The sequence below is a fragment of the Glycine max genome, chromosome 4, assembly GCF_000004515.6.
Source record: "Glycine max cultivar Williams 82 chromosome 4, Glycine_max_v4.0, whole genome shotgun sequence".
NCBI lineage: Eukaryota > Viridiplantae > Streptophyta > Magnoliopsida > Fabales > Fabaceae > Glycine > Glycine max.
Window position 1 is genome coordinate 44,164,280 of NC_016091.4, and position 17,617 is coordinate 44,181,896.

General features: G+C 33.6%; 1 protein-coding gene across 1 annotated transcript; it reads right to left on the bottom strand.

The window, feature by feature from the left end:
- Nucleotides 1–10,294: 10,294 nt before the first annotated feature.
- On the bottom strand, nt 10,295–14,197 carry LOC732612 (plastid phosphoenolpyruvate/phosphate translocator-like). The gene is given in 9 exon segments (NM_001254388.2): nt 10,295–10,501; nt 10,624–10,753; nt 11,481–11,549; nt 11,668–11,787; nt 11,920–12,004; nt 12,126–12,211; nt 12,555–12,707; nt 12,787–12,909; nt 13,658–14,197. Coding segments are annotated over 9 exon segments (1,191 nt in total). The 5' UTR covers nt 14,006–14,197; the 3' UTR covers nt 10,295–10,424.
- Between the last annotated feature and the right edge of the window lie 3,420 nt (nt 14,198–17,617).

Here is a 17,617-nt window from a genome sequence, read left to right on the forward strand (position 1 = left end):
CCATATAATTTTTGGTCCTATGCCATTAAACATGTTGTCTTTCTCATAAATCGGGTACCCTCACCCGTTATAAAAAATAAAACACCCTTTGAATTAATATTCAATCAAAAACCTTATTTTTCCATTATTAAGGTTTTTGGATCCCTTTGTTATGCCTCCACCCATCATCCTTGCAAAAAATTTGACCCACATCTAGACGTGGTATTTTCCTGGGCTTTCAGAATGGAACAAAGGGGTTTATTATCTTGGATATAGACTCTAGAGAAATTTTCCTATCAAGAAATGTCATCTTTCATGAAACCATCTTGCCTTTCAAGAAGCCCAATTCCCTCTCTCCTAACATCACCTCACATGTTCCTGCAACACCATCCACACCTTTTTCCCAAATAGTTTACCCTCATATGGACCCAATTTCTCTAGATATTTTACCTAATCCTCCCACCTCGCATTTCAATCCTCCAGCACCAACCACACCATCCTCATCTAACACATCATCACCCAATACACATCCCACCTCGCCCAGTTCCTCCACGACCAGCAATCATATCCCAATATGTTCCTCCACTCCATTCATTCCTCCACCATGACATTCAACTCAAATCCCTCAGCCATCCACTCCTCTTCGTGACTTCGTTTGCAACACCATCAGTACTTCGTCAGAACAACCATCTTCCAAGTGTGTTCATCCCATTCAACAAGTAATCTCTTATTCTTAGTTACCTTCTTCTGATCATAAATTTGTCATGTCCCTTTTCTCTGAGATTGAACCTTCCACTTACAAAGAGGTTGTTCAAAATATCTATTGGATTGAGGCAATGAAAACTGAAATTGGTGCTCTGAATTTAAATCGGACTTGGTACATTGTTGTGACTCTTTCTAATGTTAAACCCATTGGATGCAAATGGGTTTACAAGATCAAGCGCAGAGCTGATGGTAGTATTGAACGCTACAAGGTTTGGCTTGTTGCAAAAGGGTTTTCTCAAATTTAGGGTATTGATAATTACATGGAGACCTTCTCCCCTGTGGCCAAGATGACTACAATTCATATTGTATTGGCTTTAGCTTCAGTCAATCGATGGCATTTGGAGCAGCTAGATATTAACAATGCTTTCTTACACGAGGATTTAACAAAAGATGTTTACATGACTATCCCTCTTGGCATTCGTGGCTATTCAAGTTCACATTGTTGTAAACTTCAAAAATCTTTATATGGGCTAAAGCAGGCTAGTCGTTGTTGGTATGAGAAACTCTCTCTACTTCTTCTGCAGTGTGGATATCAGTAGGCCCAGGCAGATCACAGTCTTTTTACCAAAAGCAACGAAACTGATTTTATAGCCCTAGTAGTGTATGTTGATGATATAGTCTTGGCTGGTAATTGTTTGCATGAAATTCATACTATTAAGCAGGCCCTGAACTCTAATTTTCACATTAAGGATTTAGGGCCTCTTAAGTATTTCTTGGGTCTGGAAGTCAGCATATCAAATGCTGGGATTTCTATTTTCCAACAGAAGTATTGCTTAGATTTGTTATCCGAATCCGGTATGTTAGGGTGCAAGCCATCTACTACTCCAATGGATTCCTCACTTTGTCTTCATCAAGATTCAAGTGTTGCAATGCCTGATCCTCTTTCCTACAGACGTCTGATTGGTCGTTTATTATACCTCACAAGCACTCGTCCAGACATTTCTTTTTGAGTCCAACAATTAAGTCCATTTATGGCCAACCCAACCCAAATTCACTTCCAGGCTGCGATGTGTGTTCTTAAATATCTTAAAGGTTGTCCCAGCAAAGGCCTCCTTTTTAGGCGTGATTCTCTAGTTCATATTCTGGGTTTTAGTGACGCAGATTGGGCTACCTGCACTGATTCTCATCAATCTATTACGGGATATTGCCTTTTCATTGGCAGTTCTTTGGTCTCTTGGAAAACCAAGAAACAACATACAGTATCCATATCTTCTTTTGAAGCTGAATATTGGGCACATGCTTCCACTACCTGTGAGTTACAATGGCTCATTTATTTACTCTCTGATCTTCAGATTTCCTGTTTGAAGCAACCTATCCTCTATTGTGATAATCAAAGCGCGCTTCATATTGCTGTTAATCTGGTCTTTCATGAGCGTACCAAGCATTTGGAAATTGATTGTCATCTTGTCCGCGAGAAAGCCCAAACAGGTCTCATGAGATTGCTACATGTTTCTTCCTCCAACCAGCTTGTTGACATGTTTACAAAAGCTCTTTCTCCTCGCCTATTTACTATCAATTTATCCAAGCTGAAGTTGCATGACATTCACACACCTCCAGCTTGTGGGGGGTAAAACAAAAGAAGCCCAATACCTTCTTCGTCCAATCTGTTCCTCATTCTTCTGCACATTCCTGATTCATTTTCTTTTGTTATGTTTGTTGTAAATATTAGTAAGTTCTAGAATACATTAACTGTATTTTTTTTATTTGTCTTTTTGTTGTCCTTGTTGGTGTTTATCCAAAAGGATTTCACCTTGTATATACATTGCCCTCGTTAGGATATTCAATACAACAAAGAATATTTCATCATATTTTTTTTCTTGCATATTTATCTTTTACTCTTTTAGCAGCCTCCAGTGGTAGAATTTTTGTTGTGCCTCCAATGTGGTGGGATGGCAATTTCATGGAGCATAAGAAATGATATTTGCTGCTACCCAAGATCAAATTTCGTGTATCATAAATAGCTCAAATTTATTGAACTTTCTTCTCAAAAAATAAAAAAGTACGATCCAAATCCCCCCATACATAATAAGCAGATTGAAGGGTTAAATTATCCAACCTATTTTGGCAAATGACAGGTTACATAGGTTGACATGTCCGGTTCAACTCAATTTTGGTATTCCAACTTTCTGTGCTTAATATCTTTGTTAAGGTGAAAATCATCTAATTGTACCTAACTAAGGTTCGTTAACTCAATAGAGATTGTAGGTCAGTCATAAAAAACGTGAGACATACAATGTGTAGGACCCTAAGAATGAAAGTATGTGAGTTGTATGCGACATAAACTGACATCTATTTTGTTATTGCATGTAATTTAAGTGTTATTTATCTTATCCTCTGCAATTTGAAATTTTTTTAAAAATATATCAATAATTAAAAATTACAATATATATATATATATATACAAATTATTCATCATAAATTTAAAATATAATTTATATATTAAAAACAAATATTTATTATAGATTTTAATTATAATGTAATTTATACATTTAAACATATCTATTTATTAAAAATTATAAATTTTAGTTGTATCAAATAAACTTTTATTATATATAATGCATAGGTTAAAATACTATTTAACCACTACAAGTATTTTTTTCCTATTACAAGTTTGTTGGTAAATGGTAATATAAATAAATTCCAATAAATTTATCCGTCGGTTAATTATAGACAGCTTTTTCATCGGTAGTAACAATGAAGTACTGTGGATCTATCCATATTAATATATTACAATGAGTTTTGCCGTCTTTATTTTGTCATTTAAGAAATACAAATTTATTTTTTTTGGGTGCCAAAGTTGTTATGTCTTTTCAGACATTAATATGATAAAAGTTATAGTGAATTAAACCTACGGTAATTGATTTTTTAATTTTTAAAAATTAATTAATCCACTATTTTAAAACAAAAATACTGGACTTAGCCTTTTGTAATTAAAATAAGGGATTAAAATGGATAAAACCCATTGTAATTAACAAACCTAAAACCTAAAAGCAAATCACTCCATCATAACTTAGTTACCACACAAATAAAATATCTCAAAAAACTGAGCTACAAATGCAAGAAAAACAAGAACAAAATCAAAAGACACGTGAGAAGATGCTTAACACTATTAGAAAACTTACAATTGTGAGTGATCTCACCAAGCATATTTAATCTAGTCATCACCGCAAACCAGACTATGAAAAATACTTTGATAATGATGATGAATATATAATTAGTGATTTGAGACATGACCCTTATATGATTTTTTGCATTATGCCTTAGTACCATACTTATATGATTTTTTTTATATTTCATAGTAACACTTCTATGATTTTTCATATGACTTAGTAGCATTTATATGAATTTTTATTATGACTCAGTAGCTCTATTATAAAGTGTTGTGACTCATGGTTATATGGGAATGAAATATTTTGTTATGGATTAATTTTATGTCTAAATAGTATTTTTTTTAAAATTATTTGTGTTTGGAATTAATGAATATATCCCGGTATTGATAATTTTGTAAAAAAAAAAATAATTGAGAAAATACATTTTACCGAAGTTTAAACCCTTTGTATTGGAATGAATTTCTTATAGCGGAGAAAATCATTGTATTATCAATGAAAAAACGGTCTATATTTTAGTGGGTTTAGTCAACAATAAAAAATCTAGCCATTGCTTTGTGCATCCAGCTAATTGCTGGTACACCGAGTAGAACATTCCAATTCCAATTACAGCTCATAGGGAAACAAATTAATTATTAGATTAAAATTAATTATCATAAAATTTATTATCTAAATTTACAAGTGCATTAAATATATATTAAAAATTTTAGTGTTATATATAATGATATTAATTATTTTATAATATAATTAACATATTAACTCAATTAATTAAAATATCATGCTAATGACATAAAAATTACAGATTTAATTTTTGCATGAACCATTAATTTTAAATTAATTCTTAAAACATATTTTTTTAAAAATTTGAGAATAATCATTTTTCATAAGCCTACAAATTGGACAATCCATATCAACTTTATGAAAGAGCAAAATTGAAATTATATTATTCTGCTGGGTAACCAGCAATTGTACTGAATGCACAAAGCAATGCCCAAAAAATCCGCTATATAGGCCAGTGTAATTGTTTGCATATTCTTTTTCATGCCTATTTTTACTCATCAATTACCAACTTTTTTTTTCTAGATGTTATTGAGAGTCAAATAAATGATGATTAAACCCTCTATTTTATCCTCCAATTACACTAGCCTTAGTTCTCTGTATTATCGAAGACTTTTTTTAAGACGGTCGATAAAATTTATCGACGGCACGTTTACAGAGAAATAATTAGTCGTCCGTAAACCGGTGGGTTTATAGTGCACTTTTAGTTATGCATTCATATTCTTTGAATTATTTTTCTGTATGCACAAAGTAAATCCATGATTTCGAACTTAACCAATCTCAAAATTGATTTTTTTTTTCTATTTGTTTAAAAAGTACTAGAGAATGTCAAGAAGAAAGTAGGATAGTGTTAAAAAAAAAATATTTCTCATATCTAAATCACAACTTACCTAGTAAATTGTAATTTCTTTTTTCTATTAATTCAATATTTTTTTCTATTTCGATGATTATTGCCATTGGAACTTCCATGGTAAATTTACTATATGCGAGATATTAAATTAATACCGAACAAGTTATGTATCCCAAAACTAAGTTTTTCTCTGTTATTAACAATTCAATATTTTATGTACATAAGGAAATTGCTTTTTCTTATTTTTTTAGGCCAAAATTTATGTTTATTTTATGTACATAACGGAATTTGATTTTTCTTGACAAGTTATCTTTCTTGCCACCAAGAGCATTTTCAACAAAAGTTATATCCGATAAAATTAACTCAAAAACCAATTAAAATTTAGAAAATTAACTCATAGTTAAAAGTTTTTAAGTTATTTTATTAAATCATAAGTATTTGATTAAATTAATTATTGAAATAACTAAAAAACATAAAATGATATTTAAAAAGGATAATAAAGAAATTGAATAAAGATTTTAAGGATAAAAAGAGAATAAAATATAAAAAATTAAAAATTAACATTTTAAAAAACACTATTTTAAGTAATATTTCAACAAATATTAAAACCTATTAAAAAATATTAAAAACCACTTCAAAAAACTGATTTACCGAATAGTTAGATTAAAATGTAACCGAAATAACTTACCGAATATGGCAAAAGTTTGATCAAAATAACGGAAAATTAACATCAAGACAGAAGTCACCAAAATAAACATATCCTCTTTCAACATACTTAAGAAGTGTCATTATTTATTTAACTGTCAGATTTCTTAGTTGTACACAAAATGTCAAACTCAGGATTATATCTATTTGTGTAATTTAAGAACTCTATATCTCGTCGTAATAGATGTTTCTATGACTTATGAGAATACCTTTCCCACGTAAATGTCGCAAGCAGTGGGTTTCTCGCCACTCCCTAATAAGAAAAAAAGTTCTAGAAGAAAATGAATACTGTTCTCGCGATTTTATTTTGTTAAAAACGCGAGAACCACAAAGTGAGAAAAAGTGGGCACAACAAGCATGCTAACTTCTTAATATGGTCATTTCTTTTGTTATTAATAGCAAATATTTACATATATGTTAATTGCATTATTATGCCAGAAAAAACACTGCTAACGGTGTTGCTTGCGGAAGCCATAATGCGGAGAATTTTTACATAAAGTATTGATGCGGTTGCATCGCAATAAAAAACAATCAAAACTCATGCAGCCACATCAATAATTTAGGCACAAGTCGATTTGTGAAAATAATATTTGATACGTAATAATAATATTAGTGACAGATTAACGATGGCCCAAAACTAGCACAGCATTTAAAAAATCTATGGCTGATTATACGTATATGCTTGTACGAAGATGATACATTAAAAACACACCTATTTGAGCAAAATTCAGAACATAATTTTTTCATGGACCATAATCATTAGGCACTTACTCATGTTACATTAGAATCAATGTCTCATGTGATAGGTATAAGAGAGATATAAAAAATAGTTAAGGGAGTGAAATCTTATTTTTCTTCTCTTTCAAGAAAATTAAGGTAAACTAGAGTGAAAGCTCCATTGGAAGCACTCGGGACTTATCGTTTAAAACTCGATACTAGACATAATTTAGATTTACTGAAAACTTTTTATATACCTAGTTTATCTAGGAATTTAGTTTCATTATCTAAACTTGATGTGACTGGATACTCTTTTAATTTTGGTAATTAATGTTTCCGTTTATATAAGCATAATCATCTCATTGGTACTGGTGTTCTTTGTGATGGTTTATATAAATTGAAATTAGATGGTTTGTATGGTAAAATCATTTTAACTTTGCATCGTAATGTTAGCACTAAACGTAATTTAGTGAATGAACGATCTGCTTTCTTGTGACATAAACGTTTAGGTCACATTTCTAGAGAAATGATGGAAAGATTAATAAAGAATGAAATTCTTCTTGATCTAGATTTTACGAATCTAAATATTTGTGTGGATTGTATTAAGGGAAAACAAACAAACCATACAAAGAAAGGAGCTACAAGAAGCAGTTAATTTCTTGAAATTTTGCATACTGATATTTGTGGACCTTTTGATGTTAATTCTTTTTGAAATGAAAGATACTTTATCACCTTTATTTATGACTATTCACGTTACGGTTATTTCTACTTACTGCATGAGAAATCTTAGGTAGTAGATGTCTTAGAAATTTGCTTGAATGAAGTAGAAAAACAATTAGATAGAAAGGTGAAAATTATTAGATCTGATAGAGGTGGTGAGTATTACGGAAGATAAGATGAAACTGGGCAACACCCAGGTCTATTTGATAAGCTTCTTCAGAAACGTGACATTTGTGCACAATACACAATGTCTGGCAACAAAATGGTGTATCAGAAAGGCGTAATAAAACTTTAATCGATATGGTTAGAAGTATGTTAATCAATTCAACTTTACTCGTATCTTTGTAGATGTATGCCTGAAAACTGTCATGTATTTATTGAATAGGGTCCCTAGTAACATAGTTCCAAAAACACATTTTGAAATGTGGACGAATATGACACCTAGTATAAGGCACCTGCATGTTTGGGGTTGCCAGACAGAAATAAGGATTCATAATCCGCAAGAAAGAAAATAGGATGCAAGAACAATCAGTGGATATTTCATTAGTTATTCAGAAAATTCAAAGGGATATATGTTTTATTGTCTTAATCATAGTATGAGAATTGTCAAAATTGGAAATGCAAGGTTCATTGAAAATGGTGAAATCAGTGGGAGTACAGTTCCACGAGAAGTGAAAATTAAAGAAGTTGGAGTGCAAATCCCTTTAGCTTATGCCTCTAGCAGTAAGGTGATTGTTCTTTCAGTTGTTGTTACAAAATTAATGAAGAGGAGCACCACAATAATGAACCCATGATACATAATGAACCTATTGTACAAGAACCACAAGAAGTAGCATTAAGGAGGTCTCAAAGAGAAAGGAGACCAACTATTTCAAATGACTATGTGAAATACCTACATGAAACAGAAACAGACTTAAGTATTAATGATAATGATCCGGTTTCCTTTTCACAAGCTGTAAGTTGTGATAATTATGAGAAGTGGTTAAAATGCCATGAAAGAAGAGATAAATTCCATGGAACATAATAGTGTTTGGGACCTTGTAGAATTGTTAAAGGGTTGTAAGAGAGTTGGTTGTAAGTGGGTCTTCAAGACTAAGCGCGACTCTCATGGCAACCTTGAATGTTACAAGGCTATACTTGTTGCTAAGGGATTTACTCAGAAAGATAACATTGATTATAAAGAGACATTTCCAGCAGTCTCACGAAAGGATTCTTTCAGGATTATCATGACATTAATAGCTCATTATGACTTAGAGGTACATCAGATGAATGTGAAAACTTTCTTTTTTTAATGGAGATTTAGAGGAGAATGTTTATATGGACCAACCAATAGAGTTTTCAATTGAAGGAAATGAACACATGGTGTGCAAATTAAAGAAATCAATATACAGTTTTAAAGCAAGCTTCTTGCTAATGGTATTTAGGTTTAAGGATACCATTGCTTCTTTTAGATTTAAGGAAAATACATATGATCAGTATATATATTTGAAGGTCAGTGGGAGTAAGGTTATTTTTTCAATTATGTATGTTGATGATATCTTGCTTGCAATTAATGAACTTGGTCTTGTTCATGAAACTAAGAAGTTTCTCTCTAGCAAATTTGAAGTGAAAGATATGAGTGAGGTAAGCTATGTGATAGGGGTAGATATATTCTGTAATAGATCACAAGGATTATTAGGCTTATCTCAGAAAGCATATATCAATAAAGTATTAGAGAGATTCAGGATGGAAAGGTCTTCAGCATCACCTGTTCTAATTTAGAAAGGAGACAAATTTAATCTCGCACAATGTCCTATAAATGATATGGAATGAAAAAAATGGAAGTAATTCTGTATGCATCAGTTGTTGTTGCATCTACCATGAAAGCTGAATTTGTAACATGTTTTGAGGCTACAATTCAGGCTAATTGGCTACGGAACTTTATTTCAGGACTTGGAATTATCGACAATATTGTTAGGCCACAAAAAATATGTGATAACTCTGCAACAGTATTTTTGTAAGAACGACAAGTATTTTTGCTGTGTAATTTACCTTATGCATTTTAATCACACTTTGAGTTCATTTATGATATGTTTTTTTATTACATGTTCTCTATGTTTGCATGCATATTTGTATTAGAGTAATGTTAACAAATTTTATCTTGAATAAAAACATTACGTTGAACCAATTATGTACTCCTAACTAATGATCATATTAAAGAGAAGACTGATTTGTAATTCACGAAAGAAACTATGTTGATTAAGTGATGTACAACACTCATGACTTGAGTTGATTCTTATTCTTAATTATGAAATTATGATGTTCCCAATGTATAGAATGATTTAATCATTTTAATGCGCATTATGTTAGTTTAATCTATTTATTTATTTAATTCATAATGTTTAATAATGTCACATGAGTCAAGTGAAAGAATGTTAAAATTAATGTCTAATGTGAGAGACATGTGACTTATGTAGAAACTAATAAATAAATAATTAATAATTAAAGATTAAATTATAATTAAATTAAATAAATAAAAAATTCTAGAGATAACCACTACTTGATGGGAGTAGTGATTATAAAAGAAAATTAATACCCATTAACGTGAAATAAGATTCCCTTCTTGACATAAAAGTATTCTCTTTAATCTATCGTCATCACAAACATAGAAAAGTAGAAAGAATAATAAAAAAATGTGAAATCTAGTTTCTCCTCTTTCAAGAAAATCAAAATAAATCGGAGAGAAGCTTCCATGTGGAGAAAGATACACATTATTTATTTATTATTTGTGAAAATCATAGATTTCAAGATCCTATTGATTTCCTATAATTGATAATCTAAGAAACTCTTTAAAAGTTTTAGAACTCAGAAATAAATAATGAAATCCACAAGGAAACTTAAAAAGAAGAAAAAAAAAAAGGAAAATGTAAGGATCAATAAAGATAATCTTCAAATTCCCTATCTCGCCTACAAAGAAATTCAGAATTGCAGATTGCAACTATTTGGCTTCCGTGATGCAACTAACAAAATTTTACAATTGAAAATTAAGCTGTTTTTGGCTTTGCCTTAATACGCTTCACCCTTGAATAGAGGAAAACGCCAGCAAGAGCTATAGCAGTTCCTGTAGAAAATAATATAAAAATATTAGCAACAGGCGTGAAGAGAGATATTCAATGTTTAAGAAAAATTTTGAAACAAATTTTCAAATGTTTTCCAATTCAAACCAGAAAGAAGCAACTTTACCAAAAGCATTCACAGGTGAGACAGGTGTTTGGAAGAAGATGACAGAGCTCACAATGACCACAACCCGCTTCACACAGTTGCCCACGGAGTGGGTAACAGGTGATACCCTTTGCAATATCATATAAGAAACCTGCAGGCCCATTCACAGAAAACCATCACTATATCATTAAGGAACACAACACCATTTCACTATTACAAAAGGGAGCCATGTTACACAAGACCCAGCAAGAAACTAGCAACGAGTAGAATCCCTATTTATAACTTTGTTTTTCTTTCATTTAATTTTTTCTTTAATGATTGATCAAATGTTAAAAAGTCTCCACTATCATTGTCCCTTCCTGTCCGCAGCATTTTAGTTCAGGTAGCCTACACTGCTAACATAAGCATACACTGCTGCAATTATCAATATTATTTTAACAACAAATGAAGCCCACTCCAAAAGTTACGTGCTCTCTACAAGCAAAATGCCATTTTTAAGCGACTTGACAGAGAATACAAGCGCAAAATATATCTCACAGCATAATAGTTATACTGTTGCTTCAATAAAATATTCTTAACCATGTAAGTACACCATGAGAGAAATACACTATTATGTTAAACATTTCACATCAAACAATTTAGTATTTTCCAACAAGTAACGGTCAATTATGTTTAACCTTGCAGTCAAACGATAAAATGCTTAGGAATCATATATAAAAACACTCTTGAACAGAAGTTGATGTTGGAAGGTTCAACCTCTACTAGAACAACTATCCCCCTCCCTCACCAGATAATAGCAAGTTGCAGCTTCAAAGCATCCCCAAAAAATAATAAAAAATATATAGGGGCACAACAATGCATAGAAGAGCAAAACTCACTTGTTGATACGCATGGAAACAGAGTGCAGCAAGAAGAGATCTGATGTAAAGTTGTCTAACATTCACCCCCTGTCAAGAAAGAAGATGCAGATAACATCAGAAAACTCAAGAAAATTATATATTTTGATTGCACTGTTGCAGCTATGATAATGACAATCCTATTTCTTTTAACCATCAAGATACTCACAGCAGATTGCAAGTAAGCAGGAGTAAATTTGACACCCTCCATGAAGATAGCCACAGGTGCTAACAAGAAGAAGGACATTACTGTTATGATAGAGAAGAGAGTAATGTTGTCCATAGAATCCTGAGAAGAAAAAAATCATTGTTATTTTTTGTTATAACTTAAGAGATTCACAAATGACTTTTGAAACGCAAAGATTGATATCAACAATGAAATATATCCAAAACATTTGGAAGTGTTCATAGATCATACTACCTCTTTATTAACCATGGCCTTTTTGCTAAGAACATTACGAGATTGATTTGTCACATTGGATGCCATTGCACTCCAAAATCCAGCCCTGTTCACCATTCCACCAAAGCACATTACAATTTACATTACCAAAACTTCTCTTTCCAAATCCCACCAAGTCACCTCTCCTCTTCCTCTAGAAGGAACAAGACAAGGAGCAGACATCTTACCAATTGAAAGAGGCCTCTGTAACAGATGCCAGTGCAACTCCACCAACAATAGGCACAAGAGAACCAACCACCCACGGTGTAGGAAACTGTAAGAGAACAGAACAAAGAATTAACATAAAAATAAATTAATTCTCAATGCGCCAAATATTTCTATTTTTCCTTCAAAGGAAAGACTTAGAATACATGGCAATTCACAGACAACTATATGAGAAGAGGAGTGCTAGCAGGTCGCAACACACTCTTTCTAAGACTCATTCTTGCTGTAACAACTGTGATGCTAGAATATCAGAAATGTACCAGCATGATTATCATCAATTTCATGAACAAAAAAGACAACTTGGACCATGACAAAAGCCACTAACAATCATAATAAAAGAATTGCTTTAGAGTAATCACACTAGGCAACACAGTTTAAACGATATATCTAACCTCTCCAAGGAACATGGCAGAAAGGACCACTGAAAAGAAAGGCTCCATGGCTTTGATAGTGTGAGTGAAAGACACAGCCACCTTTCCAAGACTCATATTAGTGAAAAGGTTCCCCAAAGTATGCACTGCAGCCAGCGGCAAAATCGCTCCAAGCTGCCACACACAATCAACATTAACAACACAAAACACAACCTAACAACACAACAATTCAACACAGCAGAGACCAAATTACCATAGCACCACTGAGTTTAGGCCTCTTATAGAGATTCAAACCCCACATAAATGCCACGAGCACAGTCCCAACAGCAAACTGAACAACAGTCACAGTTACCGGGTAATGAAACGCCTTCAACACCTGCAAACAACACAGAGAAAACAAAACAAAAACGCACCAGGTTAAACTTAAATTCAAATCCTCATCGAACTAGCATCACTGATTACAATTCCTTTCACGTAACAGAGAACACTATTGCGGAATCAGAATCTGTAATTCAAATCTCCACGTGCAAGATTCAGCAAATAACAATTAGAAAAAAAACTTAGATGTAGTTCCGATCAGAATTGAGGTTTCACCTTGGTAAGGTTTCGATTAAATATCAGTACAGATTAACATGGTGTACCGAAGTAAACTAAAACTCCAATTCTAACTAAAGAACGACACCAAAATTAGAGTTTCACCTCAGTAATCCACGTCGTAATAATAAGCGTTTCTATTAAATATAAATGCAGATTAGTGCGAATTAGTAATAAACGTTTCTATTAAATATCAATGCAGATTAGTGCGAATTACCGAAGTGAAATGACTCCAATTCTACACCAAAAAGCAGCTATATGAAACTGCTCCAAGTTTAGTCATTACCAATTAACACAAATCTAAGTGCGCGTTTGGCAAACGATCATCGTTTCAGCAGCAATCCTTTTTTCCATTTGTATTATCGAAGAACTACACGAAAAGCACCTATGAAACTGCTCTCTACGTTTAATCATTATCAATTACCACAAATCCAAGGGCGTGTTTGGTAAATCATTATGGTGCAGCAACAATCGTTTAAAAGCAAGTTGAGGCAAAAACTAGAACGAGAGATCTGAGAGAGTATTCGGACCTGTTTGTTGTAGATGTTGAAGTAGATGTTGAAGAGGTACCAGAGGCCAAACAAGGCGCCGAGTTCGAGAGTTTTGAAGAGCGGGTTTTCGACGGGCGCACTTTCGGGAACGGCGCTTTCGGCGGCGCGGGGAGGGAGAGGCCTGAACTTGAAGGAAGAGGAAGGAGGAAGAGTCCAAGATCGGCGAGTGAAGAAAGTTGAAGAAACGCCATTGGAGTTCACGTCATCGCTGTTGCTGTTGCCGTGTTTGGCCGAGAGACGGAGGGAGAGAGAAGGTCTCCTCCAATAGTTAGGGGAAGGGTTGCGGAGAGGGAGAGAGGGAGAGAAAGTGAAAGCCGCGCTCTGCATTTTTCGAGATCTGAAAGAGAAAGAAAACAGAAACAAACGGAAACGGAACACAAGAGCGCGCTTTTGTCTTGCGTGATGGGTCGGGTTGTGTGAGTTTTGGGTTTTATACTGTGGAGAGGAAGAGGGGAGAGGCCCTCGGAGTGTCCGCCACCAGCAGGGACTTGTTTGTTTGGTGTTGGTGAGTGAATGAATGGGGGTAGGTAACAACACAATGCTGTTTTCAAATGGAAGATACTTTACACGCACCTGAAAATGAAATACTACTAATTTAATAATGGACAAGAAAAACAGAAAGGGAAAAAACAAAATGAAATCTGGATTCTAAAATGTCGGATATACTTATGCTCACCACTTGATTCGGTTTGGGAGGAAAATGTGCCAACTAAGAATTTTTGAAGAACAAAGAAATAAGCGAGTTAAGAGACAAAAGAAAATAAAATACATAGGAATTGAAAAAGGAATAAGTATTAGTAACAAACATTTTGAAGAATTAATTTATGAAATTAATTTAAATATACTGATAGTATAAATATATTGGGTCCATTTGTTTGAATTAAAAAAAAACAATTGTTGTAAAATAAGCACAACAACTTCTTGAAAAGGTAAATAAAAAATTAAAAAAAAAACAATTTAAACAAATATACAAAAAATGAGAGGGGTATTACTTTTACTTTTGGAATTACAAAGAAATTTTAAAACTTATATAGGAAAATAATACAAGCTAAATCAGCTAATAAAGCATTCTATACAAAACTAGGCACAATGTCATACACTTAATAGCTAGAATGTTGGCTACTTGATGAGTCTCATCCAACACATTCACCCAAACTAGATGTCCTTGGAGCTTATATATATCATGAATACCTTTAACCAAATTAAACAGCTGATGCAAAAAGACAACAACTTTTTTTTAATTGATGGTAGAACAATTATTACAGCTTTTGTGTCATTCAAAGTTTAAATAAAAAAAAAGTCAATTTGAAGAAATAATGAGCGAAAAAATAGGGTCTGTTAGGGTTTCACTAGAACTCTCAGTGGAGGAGAAAGCCTTGGTGGATAGGAGCACTAAAAAGATTAAAGGAGGGGTGATCATGCATTTATGAGTGACTCTTCTCAGTCGACTCTTCTCATTCGATGAACTATAAGGATGTTATTGAAATGATCATAGTGCCAAAGTCATATACAGAGGCATTGTTAGGGGGGAAAGGAGTTTCGTTACATGGAAAAGATGTGGAAGAAGACGAGGATGAGTTTTGTGGACTGAGGATTGAAGAAAGGAAGTTGGGGGAGTATGAGTGTTTGACGCTTATTCTGTCTGAAAGCGAAGAGAAGAGGATACAAAGACCCTGGTCTACTTCTGTTATTGTAAAGTTGTTAGATCGAAAAATAAGGTTTAAGGCCCTAGAGACGAGACTTAAGCAAATGTGGGTAAGGAATAGGGTTATCCATGTGATTGACCAAGGCAATGACTATTTCCTAGTCTAGTTTTTTAATAGGGAGGATAAGACTAAAGCGTTGATTGAGGGTCCACGGTTGATATATGACCATTATTTAATAGTCTGTGAGTGAAGCCCTAATTTTCACTTTTCAAGTGAAGCAATAGAGAAGGTAGAAGTGTGTGTCCGCCTATCTGAGTTACCAATTGAGTATTATGATGCAAATGTCTTGTATGTTATGGGTGACAAAATTGGGAGGATAGTTAGAGTTGATAAGAATATTTTTTCTCAAGAAAGGGGTAAATATGCTAGGCTTCACCTTTTATGTCTCATGTGTGGGAAGTTTGGTCACTATGTGGAAGGATGCCCTAAGAAAAAAAAAACAACATTCTTGGAATGGCCGATCTGAAGTTGCTAATGATAATGGTCAGGGAGGGAAGGATTCAGGAGTGGGCCAACATATACCTGAAGGTCCTTGGACTATAGTGAAAAAGATGAGGCATCCTAGAAGAGGAAAAGAGAGAGACAATGGAGATCCTAATTTGATGCATAATCAAGGATCTAGATTTAGGGTTTTAAGTGGGCATCAAGATGAGGATAACCAAGCAGGAGTAGGGAAACAACCAATGGTTCCAAGGGTTAATGAGATGAGAGAAAATTTGGTGACAATGGAAATAAAAGATGGGTAGCTAACATAGGTGTTGGTAGTTCTCATAAAAGCATGTAGGGAATGTCGGGGCATGAGCACTCAAAGGACAATTTTGCTTATAAAGAGAAGACAAAGGTGGGACCTAAGGAGAAAGTTACAGTTTCGAGATTTGTTATGATTAATTTAGAGAAAAACAATGGGAATATCATCCCTATGGAGAAAGAGGTCAATCATGGTGGGATTGCTGGTGGGGTTATCGAGGAGAATAATAAGGTTATTATAATTAATCAAGATATGAAAGTGCAAAGAGCCCATGTTTATGAGGAAGTGTTCCCTCACTAGAAGATGCTAGAGGGGTCTTCATTAATCTTTCATCAACCTCGTCCTCCATACTTGATAGTGGAGGCATAGGATGGTAATCAATGGGTGCAAATGTCTGGTTCGGGCACCATGGTTCCCTTGGAGGGGACACAAATGGTGGATATGGATTGTGTGATGGAGATTCCACTTGGTGTGGGTGGTCACCTCTGAGGATTTCCTTCTCTTATTGTCTTTTATTATGAATAGACAAAATAAGAATTCTCATTTGGAATTGTAGAGGTGCTACCACGCCATCCTTTTATAGATATTGCAAGCAGTATTTGGATGTTCATAAACCTAATATGCTATTTATCCCTAGAAACTAGATTGGATCCCTTGAGACTCCATAAAACCTTTATTAATTTAGGGTTTGATGCTTTTGAATATTTGGAGAATAGGGGCTATGCTGGGGGTATTTGTGTGGTCTAGAAAAAGAATAAGGTGGATGTTGTTGTTCACGAAACTCACTTCCAATTTATCCATTTGAGAGTAAGATTCATTAATGGTCCTTGGTAGTAGTTTTCTTCAGTGTATGTAAGTCCCATAGAAGGTATGAGGAGTCATATGTGGAAGGTCATTCTTCATATAGCTTCGACCAAGCTTGGTGCTTGGTTACTATAAGGACACTTTAACGATATTGCCAAGCTAGAAGAAAAGAAAGGTAGAGCCCAAGTTTCTGACAGGAAATGTCATATTTCTAGAGATAGAATCTAGTCTAGTTTCTTGATGGACTTGGGTTATTTGGGGTCTAGATTTACTTGGAGAGGCTCGTTGTTCAATGGTCATTAAACATATTTTTGAAAGGCTTGATCGAGCCTTGTGTAATGATCAATGAAGAATTTCTTTTCTAATGTTGGTGTGAGAGTTCTTCCCCGTGTTGACTGCTCAGATCATCCCCCCATCCTTATCTTGCTTAACTCTATGTCTCTCTTTCCCTTAAAAAAAAGGTCCATATTTGAATGTGCATGGATTTTCCATGCCTCTTATAGACAGTTTACTGAAGAGCAATAGAGGAATGATGTTGATTTGATTCAGAATGTAGTTAACATGGAGCATCAATTGACTGAATGGAATTACAATGTCTTTGGAAGTATTTATGTGAAGAAGAAGAATATTGATAATTACGAAATTTGAGTTAATTTGATAATCAATTTTGACTAAGAATGA